Raw genomic sequence first — 14,961 nt, 5'->3', positions numbered from 1 at the left:
GTTTTTTAACCTTATTATGGGGCAAAGTCGTCAAACTTTTTCAGCGATTTTTATTACATTTTGCTGCTGATTCTAGTCATGTAGTTTTGGTGACCAGTAAAAGTGCAGTTCTGGCGCTCTCCCCATTCATTTAGATAGGAGCCTGGTCTTGTTAGTCCGAAATTGCTGCCCTGAGGCGTAGCCAAGATGGCGGCCGAGTGGCATGACTTGCCTAGAAGGACTTTGGCATTGTATATCATATCATCAGTATAGTGATAGACAAAAATAACTTGGTTGAAGATACTCCAAGACATGTCCACTCTCATCCGAGAGGCTTCTTAAGTTCTGAACTGAACTGCCCTTGATTTTAACCTTCCTTGGACTCAAATTATGATTCTGGACAGACATGGATGTAAACTTGTAACTTGTCTAGTTGATGTAGTCTTAAAACCTCAGTGTAGTAATTCTGGTTCTAATATTGTATGATAGCAAAGAGCTACAGTACAGTAGTCTGTTTGTCCAAAATGGCTGAAGTCTTTCCATAACTAAACGAAACAACTAAAAGATGCAACAAACATAATGTGTGAAAAGTCTTAAATGTGGAACACTTCATCTGAATCAGACAAGTTTTAAACACTCAGACTTGGCACACAACATCACTAGCATATCTAAAACATAAATGTGTCCTCAGAAAGGTGGCACTCCATGAAAACTTACAGTATATGCATGCACACACACACACACACACTAATGTGACCAGTGAGTGTTTTCCTGACGGTGTCCTGACGTCAGCTTGGGGGTTGAGGGCTGGTTGTAAGGCAGAGCCAGGTGTGGGATTGGTCGTTCTGCTGTAACAGATTTTGATTGGTTCTGTCACACTGACCTTGCACCTTTGTCTTCGCTTTCCTGCACGCACCGTCATGACACAACGGTTACCAAAATGTTCCTGTTTTAAATGTATGTATAGGGCGAGTTACAGCATCGGCCCAGAAATTATTGAGGATCCTTTTTTAGCTGTTAACACAAATATATTTTAGAGCTTTGCTTTTATTATATCCAGCTTATTTTTTTAGAGAAACTTCAATTATAAAAGGGTAAAAAAAATCAATAGTAATCATGCGTAATATAAACTGTATAGAATAGAAATATCAAAATAAGTACAGATACAAAATATGTCACAGGCAAATATGGATCATCACAGTAATTTGTTCATTTCGGCACCATTTTTCCACAAACTAGGACTGGCTGGATTTGTTTCTAATCAAAAAGTCATGTTTTATTGATTGAGCTCACAAACATTATGGAAACATGACCCAGTTCCTCTCTTCATCTTTCTGTTTTGAAAGAACTGTTAATTTAGCCAGAAGTTGTATAACTTGAGACCTTAACTGTTTCTAATTTGAACATCTCTGTTTTTAATTTAGCAGAAAATGTTATCTCAACAAGAGAGGACTGTAATAACTTGAAAATCGACTGCAATGAACAGCCCATTGTTTCCACTCTTCTTGTTTCAGATTCACTAAATTAAAATCGACAGCAGGAAACAAAACACACTTTACTTTAAAAAAAAAAAAAAAACTTGTTTCTGCTCCACATTTATAAGTTTTGCAGCAAATGTTTCGTCTCATGTCCACTTCTATCTGTATACTGCTCCTTCCGCCTCTGTCCCTACGCCCCTCCATGCATCTCAGCATATAGGCCAGCTGATTAAAAGCCTTCTGGTGAGGTGAGCAGCCATTTTGTTGCAGACGAACTCGGGGCTGGCATGATCGGTTGATTTGATTTGCCGCTCAGTGCTCAGTCACTTATTTATCCTCTGCGCTTGCCATCATTAAATAGGATGCCTCTCCTAATCAGATATCTGACACACACTCACAAACACAGCTCTGACCATGTCAGTGGCAAAGTGTCCTTTATTTGATTAAAACAGAAGTTGAAACCGTTAACTGTCTGACCAACACACACACACACGCATGCATGCAGAGGAGTAGGAGCGCCTATCTGATACATCTCGTTGAGACGGTATTACGTTCCATGGTGTGGAACAGAAGAGGGAAGGCTGAGTGCTGCCCATTTAACTAGGCAGCCAGGAAGTCAGCTGCAGTCATCAGCAACATCAGGACAAATTAGGCTGTTCATGTGGGCATACATGTTGTTAGGGCCAGGTCACTCTAGCTTTTATTGCAGCGAAATTTGGGAACAAAATCAATGCGTTTCAAAGGAATCCCCGGGATCAGTGGATTCACTTACGAATTTATATAGTTTATCTATTAAAGCTCGTGTAACTTAGCGAACTTGCCGCTCGCACACATCTCCCAGCTGAAACTACGGGGGAGGCCTGAGTCACTATCAAACTATCGCTGCTTGAGTTACAAAGTAGTATCAGGAGACAGGATGGACTGGGTCCAGCTTGTCAGTAGATATCTCTGCAGCACAACACACAGATGTCTTTGACGTCAGAGCTGCTATTCTCATTCTGCTGTCTGTCAGAATGTCAGTTCATTTATATTAGTTAGTTAATATATTTAGGTAATATTTTGAACAAAAATTCTCACACATGCCACCTTTAACTAGCTTCTGGGTGCCAATTGTCTGGTTTTACCTCAAGTACACAAGGTGAGGCGTAGGACGGGCTCACGTAGTAAATGTATGTAGACTCGCGTCTTCAGTGCTGCGTGAGTGAGGGGTGAACTAGCAACTAATGTTTGCGCCTATTCAGTTTTAAAGAGCAACAGAGAATGAGGAAATTGCAAAAATGAATGGACTAACTAGTCTAGTCATGGAGAGATCTTCGCGTTTATAAGGCTGAACAAGCCAAAAATAGTACTAATACAAAATAAATGGATTTAAAACAATTTGTCTTAAACTTTTACACTATTTTGAAGTAATGATCAACACAAAATGAAATGTGTAAACATGTTGTTTACATTTAAGTGAGCTCATTTAAGTTTGCAGTGACAACACTGAGGTTGTTTGATCACACTTAAGTTACTTACTGATGGCGGGTTATTAGAGTGATATAATTGTACAAGACAACATGGAAGACAAAATAACAAATTCCACAGTGAACAGAAATAAAAAAAAAACACTGTGCAGGCATTCTGACTCTTTAGGGAGTACATCATGTAGTGTTTTCACTGCAGTTTGTTACCGGTGTTTACACTGCAGATGGATGCAGAAGTGGGTCTTGAGCACCTGTTAAAAGGAGCTGCATCTGTGAGCTCTCTTAACAAGTGCACACATATGGCAGAGCCGGACTCATTTGCATAGCATGTAGGTGGAGGCGGCACTTGGCAACTGCCTCACTTTGGTCATTAGGTCCTTATGAATATGCAAATACTGAGTGTGTGGTAAACACATTTTAGTCCCTGAAAAATGCACATGTAGATTTGCTAACATGCTGACGTTATCATGTGTGTCATACACATTATAATACTGTAGGGTACATAAGTTCCAGTTAAATCCCTATATTATAAGAGTATTACACAATTGCCTTGGCCTTTTTAAAACCAATTTGACAGGGAAAACACAAACTGCTCCAAGTCACAGTAAGAAGCATGCAGAGTCATTTATTTTTATTCTCAATTAAATGATGTAAATGCTGTAAAACTGTTCCTCATCATTCCTTTTGTTCTTTCCTCTCAACAGTCTCACTTTAAATTTAATTTAACACACTTTGATTTTGCTCTTCTTTTAATGTGAAAGCATAATTTAGTATTTCAAGGTTGGGAATTGTCAATTTGAGTAATTTAATGACTGATTAAGAGGGAGTTAAATGCATAAATTCAGCATAAAAAGGGGAAATTTGTAGGAGCCATTTGTAATTGAAAAAACAAAGATTGGAAGGAACTACGCACGTATTTCCCCGCCTTACATTTGCAAGGCTCTGCAGAGTTAGACCAAAAAAAAAAGGTGTTTCCATCTAATTGTCATGTGACAATTAAGCGGACTGTTGAAATGTTGCAAAAAAATACATAACTGTGAAATATGTGCGTTTCCATCAGCTGGTTTGGAGCGAATAAACCAGGCTAAGGCAAGCGTATTAGTATTTGACGTTACACGTGGCCAGACCTGCCCACAGAAATCACTGGGCCCCCGAAAAGGTTCTCTATCTCCTACGTAAACACATACATGGCCTGCCGCATGCGGTGCACTTTTGATGTTTTGACGTTGACGTCTTTTTCGACAAAGGCAAAACCTTTTCTAATGGCATACTTCAAAATGTGCATAAAGAAACAATGGAAACACGGCTGCTGTTGCGTCAGAAAAGAAGGTGAACATGGGTGATGGTTTCTAAAGCTTTAAAGCTTTCTTTAAAAGCTCAGAAAACAAACACTGGACTTTGACGTGACATTTAAGTTGCTTGTTTTCTTTTGGAAGTGAACAGCTTCTAATCCAATTAGTGTTCTTTTTTTAGTTAATTATGCCATTGGTCAGTGTTTAAGTCGTATACTATGGGTTTAAAGTGACTGGTGACTAGTGTAATTCTTTCACACTTTTTACAGCAGTGAAGAGTATCGCGGTGCTAAAGTACCATGTTACATTACAGGTGGGTGTGTGCACAAGTAAAATGGACAACACCTGACCACACCCAGCTGTGATGTTGGTGGCTGAGAGCAAAAACAACCCAGAGGGGCCAGTGCAGCTACAGTACGGTGCGGAGAGAAAGAAAAATCACGTGCTCCTTTAATCTGCTGCTGTTGCTATGAGTGGGTGTCCATCAGTGTTGTCCCAGTGATGAACTGGTTTTCCAGGCTCGGCTTGATGCCTTTCATTCCCGTGTATATGAGCAGCCTGCGGTCCTGATGAGGATTAAGTGAGACGAGTAAATGATTCCTGCTGCTTTATCTTTACCTGCCATCGTCCTTTCTCCTCCTCCCATCTCTTCATCTCCCAGTCCTCCATTCATCTTCTTCATCAGCTTCTCTTCTTGTTTTCATCTCTTTTTCACCTGTGTCATACTTCTCCTGGCTGTGTTGCTCTCTTTTTCCTCCCTCCCTTCTCTTATCGATTAGCCAAACACTTTCTTTCATTCCAGGTTTTAACAAGCAGTCCTTGGTTCAGGGTTAGGGAAATAAAAGGCAGCCCACTGCTGTCACAGCTCATGAGTTTGTCTCCCGAGGGCCACCGTAAGCCCTCAGTAATGACTGGACTGTAGAAATAGGGTCCTTGGAGTACTCTTTACATCATTCCTGTTCCTCTCATTTTTTGCCCCTCAGTCCCTTTCTCTTATCTTCACACTTTTTCTTGTGGTAATTGCAGTTCTAGTTTCAAGATTAAAAAAAATCCCCCTGAACAGTCAGTTGACCCCTGATTTAAAAACAATTATATTCTAAACAAAAGAAATATCACTGCTGTTTTTTTTTTAATGGATTCCATAATGTGTAGGTCATTTCAGTGTGTATTTGTCTGTGTGTTGGAGCATTCACATCTGTTGTAATTTTTCCGACCCCTTCTTCCCTGCAGTATTTCATCTTCTTGCCTTTGTATCAGAACCAACTCTGTCAGCAGTTACAGTCCTCACAGTGTGTTGCAGGGGCTCCAATATCACATTAAACACTTTGTTTATTACATTAGTCACATTTATCTGTCTAACGTTGCAGTCATTTAAATCTTAGAGGTGAATATACTGAAGGATACATTTCAATCATTTTCAGTGAGCTTAGGATAAACATAAGGCAAACAGTTCTTCAACATATTGATCTGGGACCATTTCTGAGAAAGAAAACATCTCATGGCCGAGGAAATCGTAGGAACCTTCTTAAACTTAAGATGTGTTTTCAAACAGCACAGGGACTTAAAACTTTATTAGAAATGGCCAAAGATAAAGAAGTGCCTTCTGCCCCTTCATAGAGTGCTTTCACAAATGTTGTCAAACTTTTTGAGCTCCTCATGAAATTCTGAATTTCAGGCTGCCTAACTGATGATTCACTTGTCACACAAGCAGACAGGAACTCCTAAAGTTTAAACTGAACCAACACTTTTAGGACTGATTAACTCTAAAGACACACTATTAACAGACTTGAAGAATATCTCTAAAACCTATTTTTATATTAACAACGTGTCAAATTACAGTGTCAAATGGGTGACTTCTAGTGATCTCCTCAGCTTTACAGAGCTATTCAGAGAGATTCAGCTCATTGCTGAGCTGTCCTGCCGCAACTTTACTATTTTACTTCACTCTCACCGCTCTCATAGCAATGTTCCCAGCCACAGCTGGAAAAGAAAGTTGGTAGAGACCAAAACCAGAACTAACAGTATTATAGATATTGGACTTAAATTCATCACACACACAAACACGACTCAAAATAATTGACAATGTTTCTTCGTTACTGCTGAATGTGTAAATAAGCAAGTGTTTGCAAACAAGTTTGCCGTATCAACTTAGAAAGTGACGATATGTAAAGATTGTGTTAATAATTTTTGTTTCTGCCTCAAGTGGCTAAAAAAAATCAGGCATTGCAGATTTAAGTCTACCAACAACCCACAATCCAACAAACTCTACCGGTACTTTTACCATTCAAAAACAATACCTTAATTTCAATTCAATTTTATTTATATAGCGCCAAATCACAACAACAGTTATCTCACAGCGCTTTTCATAAAAGAGCAGGTCTAGACCGTACTCTGTGATGCTATTTACAGAAGCCCAACAATTCCCACCAAGAGCAGCACTAGGCGACAGAGGCAAGGAAAACTTCCTTTTAAGAGGCAGAAACCTCGAGCAGAACCATGGCTCAGGGTGGGCGGCCATCTGCCTCGACCGGTTGGGGGTGAAGGAGAGAGAGACGGGGAGAGAGAGAGAGAGAGAGCGAGCAGGAGAGGAACAGAGAGAAAAAGAGAGGGATGTAAGGAGAGAGAGGGGAGGGAGGCAGCCTACACAATATACACACAGAGGTACAGACAGTAAAGGTGATGTTGCTATAGACTAAATGAAAAATGGTACAGATATTTATAGTAGTGTTAATGATAACAGTCGTAATGTTAATGATTATAATAACAATAATAACAATAGGACTAGTAACAATAGTTGTTGCAGCAGAGGGTGTCGAGCAGGAACACGGGGGCAGCAGGTGACCCGCAGCCACAGATCCAGACTCCACAGCTCCAGAGCCAGAAACACCTGCAGGAAGTGATAGGAGAGAGGAGAGAGACGAGAAAGCACAAGACTACCAGAAAGGGGAGAAGTTGTGTTAGTAACATGGGATGAGGTTGCATAAGGAGGGAGAGAAAGTAGAGGAGAGAGGAGCTCAGTGCATCATAGGAAATCCCCCGGCAGTCTAGGCCTATAGCAGCATAACTAAGGGATGGTTCAGGACTACCTGAGCCAGCCCTAACTATAAGCTTTATCAAAGAGGAAAGTCTTAAGCCTACTCTTAAATGTGGAGATGGTGTCTGCCTCCTGAACCCAAACTGGAACCTGGTTCCACAGGAGAGGAGCTTGATAGCTGAACGCTCTGGCTCCTAGTCTACTTTTGGAGACTCTAGGAACCACAAGTAACCCTGCATTCTGGGAGCGCAGTGCTCTGGTGGGGTAGTAAGGTACTATGAGCTCTTTAAGATAAGATGGTGCCTGACCATTAAGAGCTTTGTAGGTAAGAAGAATGATTTTAAATTCTATTCTGAATTTTACTGGAAGCCAATGCAAAGAAGCTAAAACAGGAGAAATGTGATCTCTTTGCCTGGTTCCTGTCAGAACACGTGCTGCAGCCTTCTGGATCAGCTGAAGAGTCTTAATGGACTTTTTCGAGCAGCCTGATAATAAGGAATTGCAGTAATCCACCCCTAGAAGTAACAAATGCATGGACTAGTTTTTCTGCATCATTTTTAGACAGGATGTTCCTGATTTTTGCAATATTACGTAGGTGAAAAAAGGCGGTCCTTGAAATTTGCTTAATGTGAGACTTAAACGACATGATCAAAGATAACTCCAAGATTCCCCTACAGTGGTGCTGGAGGCCAAGGCGATGCCATCCAGGGAAACTATATCTTTAGATAATACGTCACGCAGGTGCTTAGGCCCCAGAGCAATAACTTCAGTTTTATCTGAGTTTAACATTAGAAAATTACAGGTCATCCAGGTTTTAACATCCTGAAGGCACATTTGAAGTTTAGCTAACTGATGAGTTTCATCTGGCTTGATCGATAGATATAACTGAGTATCATCTGCATAACAATGAAAGCTTATGGAATGTTTCCTGATCATATTGCCTAAGGGAAGCATATATAAAGTGATGAGGATTGGTCCAAGGACAGATCCTTGAGGAACTCCATGAGTAACTTTGGCATGCATGGAGGACTCATCGTTAACATGTACAAACTGAAATCGATCTGATAAATAGGACTTAAACCAGCTTAGAGCTGTTCCTTTAATGCCAATGAAATATTCCAGTCTCTGCAATAGGATCTGATGGTCAATGGTATCAAATGCAGCACTAAGATCTAATAAAACCAGTACAGAGACAAGTCCTTTGTCTGATACAATAAGGAGGTCGTTAGTAATTTTCACCAGTGCTGTCTCTGTGCTATGATGAGCTCTAAATCCTGACTGAAAATCCTCAAATAAACTATTGCTCTGTAGAAAGTCACACAGCTGTTTAGCAACTGCTTTCTCCAGAACCTTAGAGAGAAATGGAAGGTTAGATATAGGTCTATAGTTGGCTAAAACACCCGGATCAAGTTTGGGCTTTTTCAGAAGAGGTTTAATTACAGCTACTTTAAAGTACTGTGGTACATAGCCTGTTGATAAAGATAGATTGATCATATCTAGTATAGAGGTGCTGACTAAGGGTACAACATCTTTAAGCAGCCTAGTCGGGATGGAGTCTAAGAGGCAGGTTGATGGTTTAGATGAAGAAATTATTGAAGTTAGTTGGTAAAGATTGAGGGAAGCAAAACAGTCTAAACATGTATCTGGTTCTACAGCTGTTTCTAAGGTTCCTGAGTTAAGAGATAAGTCGGTGCCAGTTGAGGGCAGGTCTTGGTGAATTTTGTCTCTAATAGCTAGAATTTTATCATTAAAGAAGCTCATGAAATCGTAACTACTGAGAGCTATGGGAATACTTGGCTCAATAGAGCTGTGACTCTGTCAGCCTGGCTACAGTGCTGAAAAGAAACCTGGGGTTGTTCCTATTTTCCTCTATTAATGACGAGTAGTACGCTGCTCTGGCATTACGGAGGGCCTTCCTATAAGTTTTACGACTATCTTGCCAAATTAACGCCAATTCCTCTCAAGTTTCCGCAATATTTGCTTTAATTTGCGAGTTTCAGTATTATACCATGGAGCTAACCGTCTTTGTTTTAGTATTTTCTTTTTTAGAGGGGCTACAGAGTCGAGTGTCATTCGCAGCGAGCCTGCAGCACTATCAACAAGATGATTGATTTGGGAGGGACTGAAATTAGCATAGGAGTCCTCTGTTACTTTGTGACTAGATAATGTATTTAGAGCTGATGGAATCGCATCCTTAAATTTAGCTACAGCACTATCAGACAGACATCTTGTATAGAAATTTTTGCCCAATGGCGAGTAGTTCAGCAATACAAACTCAAAAGTTATCAAACAGTGGTCGGATAAAGAGGGATTCTGTGGGAACACCACTAAATGTTCAATTTCAATACCATACACCAAAACAATGTCGAGGGTGTGGTTAAAACAGTGAGTCGGTTCATGAACACTCTGAGAGAAGCCAATTTATACGTAGTATGACGACACTTCATTTCACTGTTTGCATAAAAAAAAGTTGTCTTATATTTGGGCCAATGATTTAACTGATGATTTAACAGAAAGACAGAAACGGCAATAAAAAACAACATTCGTTTGTTTAGGCCCCCAAAAGGTAGCTTTTGAAATGACCACATAACAGATTTATCAGCTCTATCACACAGTCCCAGTAGGAACTGAACATTACACACCCACAGCATAGATTTCAAGACTATTGCTTAAATATTTATATGTTATGTTCATTTGTACATTGTTTTGTGTACATTTAGCTTGCATCATGCTTTTGTTTGTGTAATGTTGTCAGACTTGTGTGTTTGTGGCTCTGCAGTGGTGAGGATCAGGAAGAAAAGGGTGTGGTCTGAACAGCTCATTGATTATAGTTGTGTTTAATGACTGCAGTCGTTGTAAATTGAAATGATGGCTGTTGGCTGGAGTTGAGTGGGACTGGAATGTGTGTGCGTGTGTGTGTTTGGGAGAAATAAATTAGAAGGAATGATTAATCTACTATATAAAGTATAATATTGCCTTTGCTAGTTTGCATTTTTGTGTATCACCTGTTTATAAATATATTTTTGTTGCATTTGTTTTTGAATGTATGTTTATGAATTTTCTTACAGTAGACATGCATGTCTTTATATTGTCAGGGGGTTTTGATGTAAATTGCTGCATTGGAAGCCTGAATCAGGCTCTTTTCTCCCTGATGCCTGTATTAATTCTGCGTCCCTCTGGACCAAAATCAGCTTTTCTGCAGGTTTTTCACTGTCAGGCCATTTTACCTGCTGCACAAATGCCGGTAAACCTCTTAAGCCTATTCTGCCCCATTTCTTTCTCTCTTCCCCTCCCAACTAGTCTCAGAGGATTCACCAAAGACAAAGACACAACCTTTCCGGCTATTAGGGCCATTTAGAGATATCCCCATGTCGAACAAGCTTGAGTTATATTGCTGTCAAATGTATTGTGATGCCTGTGATCAGTATTTTTATACTTTATAGTCCCTGTTAGCTGCGGTGCTGCTCAGGGCTTTTAAAGATTTTTAAAAGTAGGTCTTTGGCAGGCCACCTGTCATAAGGATCAGATGATGTCACATGCTAAATTGTGCATTGGTGGCCTCAGCTTTACCACTTTCCCATTGTCTTAAAGTTTTATAAAGGAAAATGCAAGACTTTGAGTCTTTTAGACCAATTAAAATGAAATATTGGCCTATATGTGAAATGAATAAAAGAGTTCAAGTCTGCGTGACAGGCATTTCTTATGAAACATTTGAAGACGTTTAAAGTTAAATTGCAGCATTATTATTAGGAAATTATTAAATCCTGAACTTGGTTTTCCCTCTAAAGAAGACTTGACATTGACAACTGAGTAAACAACGAAGTGTTACAAGTGATGTCCTCATCCACAGTAACCTGGAAGCTGAAATCAATGCCATCCAATGTCTGCATCTGTTCTAACACACGGCAGATTACAAAGTATAAGCATTCTCGTTTCCAAAATCTAAATAATGAATGTACATAACATCCTTTTTGTTTAACCCAGAACATTTGCTGTACATCTCTCAAAAATTTAAGTTTACCTCTCTGGTCTTCTGCTACTGGTTAGTTTGTGTTGTTTTCTGACTTTGGTGTTTTTAACCTTTCAAAACAATGGAGTCTCATGGCTTTGAATAGAGCGAAATAGTGACAGGTTGCTGGTTAAACAAAAAGGATCTTACTCATTTAAAAAAAGGTCTATCTCTGTAGGGATCCTTTCCACCATGTCAGACAGTTGTAATAGCAATTTTCAGCCTGTCAGTGGCAAAGTACCAACGTTACCCTTTAAGTAGATGTGGCAAATCAGGGAGCAGTCAAAGTGATTGATCGTGGAAGATACTGACAGCAACCTATTTCATCCCCAGTGTCAAGTCAGTTCCCTGTTAAAAGATACAACCTGATTGTTAGAACTTTAAATATGAACCCATCCTAACATCTACAATTCAGTGATCGGGACATTGTCCCTTCTTTTGTTATTGCAACACACTTGGACAGTTTTGATTTGGTTATGCATTTCCCCATTCCCCTTAAAGGCAACACATAGGAGACACTTTATTTTCTAAGTAAGCACACAAATGGCGTTCTCTGTCAAATGTGACTGCTCCAAAAAAGCAATAATTGTTACACATTTGCACCCCACATCAGCTCAACCTGGCTGTGGTACCATGGCTACTTTTGTGCTTCTGTACCATGTGTGCTACAGGCGTCAAATGTTGTGATGCTATGCTTAGCGATAAACATGTATTGCACTTGAGTTTTCATCAATGAAAACAACCAAGTCAACCTATAGCCAACCTGTAAGATTAGCCAAGTCTGTCACTCTGTAGTTTCCCAACCATGAACATGACTAGCATGTTTTTTCTATTTTTAGGAATTGACATTGGGTCTCTGGAGTGGTGCCAAGATTTTTTGCCCGTTTGGCATCCGAACAGCCCAATATTTTACAATTTATTTAATAAAATTGGTTAAAAAATTATCTAAGTCCACTTTTGGTTGTGGTCTTCAGCTTGGCCATTGCATTATACTGCCGGGCTTTGCTGTGTACAAGTACCATCTCTCTATCTCTCAATGCACATCCTCCTTCATCTGTCTAGAAACAAGACAGTGGGGACTGTGAGAAAGCTCTATTTTGTTCCTACAGGGCGGAAAAGTGAATGGAAAATGAATTGTGTCTGTAATAAATAATCCTCTTAATATGAGGGAGTTTATTCATGGACAACAGTGGCTTTACAGGAGGTTTTCTTAGCTGAAGGCCAAAACTTTGCTCTGAAGCAGCAGGGTGCATCTCTCTTATACTGAGACACACAAACAGGAAACCCTGATGAAGACAGATTGCAGAGTTATATTTTGAGGGATGAGATAAGGTGAGAGGTGAGCAATGTGTGGGTGTGTACGCTGATGAAACAATTGGAAATATGTTTAAAGTTTTTTATTGTTTGTTTTAATGGTGCAACATACAGTATGTTTTTTGTTTTTTTTACATATAGAAAACAATTTTATGTTTTTTGTGCTATATGTCTCTTTTATTAGTCGACATGAAGTTCACCTAAATCATAAAATAACACATTTTGCCTGGGTGTTTTTTATTAATGCAGATATATTTGGTTTCATTTGCCCAGGTTTTGAAAACTTGTTGTGAGATTTCTGCTCAAGCCACAATGCAATTGAGGTTAATTGAATTTCACATTGGCCCCACTGAAATTTAAAATATCAACAATGTATATAATTATAATCAGCCACAACAATGAGTCAAAAACGAACAGCATAAACTATATACCGCAAAATGTCACAAAAAGGGATTTAAAAATCTTTAATTAAAGTGCAGATAAGAAACATATCAAAGAATGCATCTTAGAAACACTTGTGGTGACTCGGGGCCCACAGACCTCACTGTAAACTACTTGGGGAACTATGGGTTATCCCAAGTGACTGGATGATATTTCTGGAGTTTATTTCAAATCGTGTTTTTCTTAAAGTTCCATTCACCCCCATTGTATTTGGGTGGAAGCAGATGATTCACAGACGGATATCTGAAAATCTCAGCACTTAAAACCAGAAACTATTTGCATGACTAAATATCACTATGACTGAATGGCAAAAATATGTTTTTCTTTTGTAATTTGGGTGAACTGACCCTTTAAAATTGTCCCGCAGGATGTCTTAGTCAACATGTATCATATCTGTGACTCAGGAAAGCAGAGGGCTACACGCTGCGCCAGTATCCCAGCACAGAAAACGTGATGATGGATTGTGCAGCCAGTGGATTTAGTGGTGCTGTAGCATCCAGCAGGTTTGTCGGAGTTCAATTGAACAATGTGCTGCAGAATACTGGAGAGCACAAAGGGCCAGAAACCTTTTCTCACAGGCTAATCTTATACTAACCTGCAAACCATATGGGTGGTGGCTCGCGCGCGTGTGTGTATGTGTGTTTTAGACAAGGAGACAGAGAACATGTGAGAATTTATTTGGCAGAAAAAGTTGTTGGCCTTACGTAAGAGGTCTGAACATTGGCCTTAGGTAAGAACGATGTTCATCCACAGTTATTGCATCAGTTTCACGTAACGCTCTACACATGTTAGGGGAAAGCGAGGTTACATAAGTGTTTTGTTTGCTTTGTGCAAAAGAATATCTGTACTTCAGATATAGAATAAAGTCGTGTTTCAGACATGCATTTGAATAATTTTAAAACTATTCATTACCTACCTCTGGCCTGATGTATTTAAATCTTCTTTCACCTGTATAACCTTCAGCTTTTCTTTGTTATGTGGAAGTAGGTGGAGTTGCATAATTTAATACATAGACTGAAAACCAAATGCTGACACAAGTGTAAAAAAACAACAGTTTGGGTCGGACTGACGTGGAGGTTTGTTTGTCTAACTTTGTAACTTACTATGTAATTTGATACTGATATCTTATTTGATACTATGTTTACATGGTAATAAAGATCTAAAGGAAGAAAGAATAGAGCATTGATACACAGTCATGCAAATGTAGAAAAGGTAATCAATATATCCAGCAAAAATGCCAAACATTTTAAATGTGAGGTTGGTGCTATCGATGCTATTTTGTTTTCTCAACCGATCATAATCAAGATATGGGATCGTTTTAGTCTAAACTATTTCAGTTTATCCGGTGCAGGGTTTTGCACAGATTTTGAACTTTCCATATGCGTTACCTGTATATAATTAAACTGTCTTTTCTTCCCTTTTCAACAGATTGCTTTCTCTCAGCACAACAGCATCATGGACCTGGTGCAGTTCTTTGTTACCTTCTTCAGGTAAGTTTTTCCTCAGTGTCTTATTTACTGTGTGTACTGTGTTTGCTGTGTTTGCTGCAGAGCATCCAGCTGCTCATCTCAGGGCTTTGTTCCTCAGTGGTTCACTTCCCTGAGGCTCTTTGCACAACTGTGCTATAGCCTGAGCACATTGAGTTACAGTAGGTGGCAGCAGCCTCAGGAAAGACACTTTGCCCCCAACAGCTCTTGCAATCTTCTCCATCTGCTCAACAGCAACAAGCAGATGTGTGGGGTAACTCGTAGGTGTGTGAGTTAGGTTGCTGAGAAAGAGCAACTCAACTGATATTTAAAAAATGACTTATATTGCACTCTAAAAATAGGAAATGTGCAAACCAAATTGACAATCTTGCAGTAAACTATGATTTGTTGATGTGCAGGTCAAAAGGAGCTTTTTTAGATGTCAAGGTTGAAAAACCTTGATTTCACTACATTTCAGCATG

The 14,961-nt window shown here is 39.5% G+C and overlaps 1 protein-coding gene across 1 annotated transcript in view; it reads left to right on the top strand.

The window, feature by feature from the left end:
• Positions 1-14,961, top strand: part of LOC119913070 (attractin-like protein 1) — a 162,280-nt gene that overhangs the window by 29,229 nt on the left and 118,090 nt on the right. Inside the window, exon 6 of the mRNA XM_038732386.1 lies at positions 14,442-14,503. Coding sequence (XP_038588314.1) covers positions 14,442-14,503 — 62 coding nt within the window. The remainder of the gene's footprint in view (positions 1-14,441; positions 14,504-14,961) is intronic.

The sequence above is a fragment of the Micropterus salmoides genome, unplaced genomic scaffold (assembly GCF_014851395.1).
Source record: "Micropterus salmoides isolate LMB-PRFRI ecotype aquatic unplaced genomic scaffold, ASM1485139v1 Ms_hic_scaffold_2, whole genome shotgun sequence".
NCBI classification, from domain to species: Eukaryota; Metazoa; Chordata; class Actinopteri; order Centrarchiformes; family Centrarchidae; genus Micropterus; species Micropterus salmoides.
The sequence above is the reverse complement of the archived record's forward strand: the minus strand, read 5'-3'. Positions and strand labels throughout refer to the sequence as shown.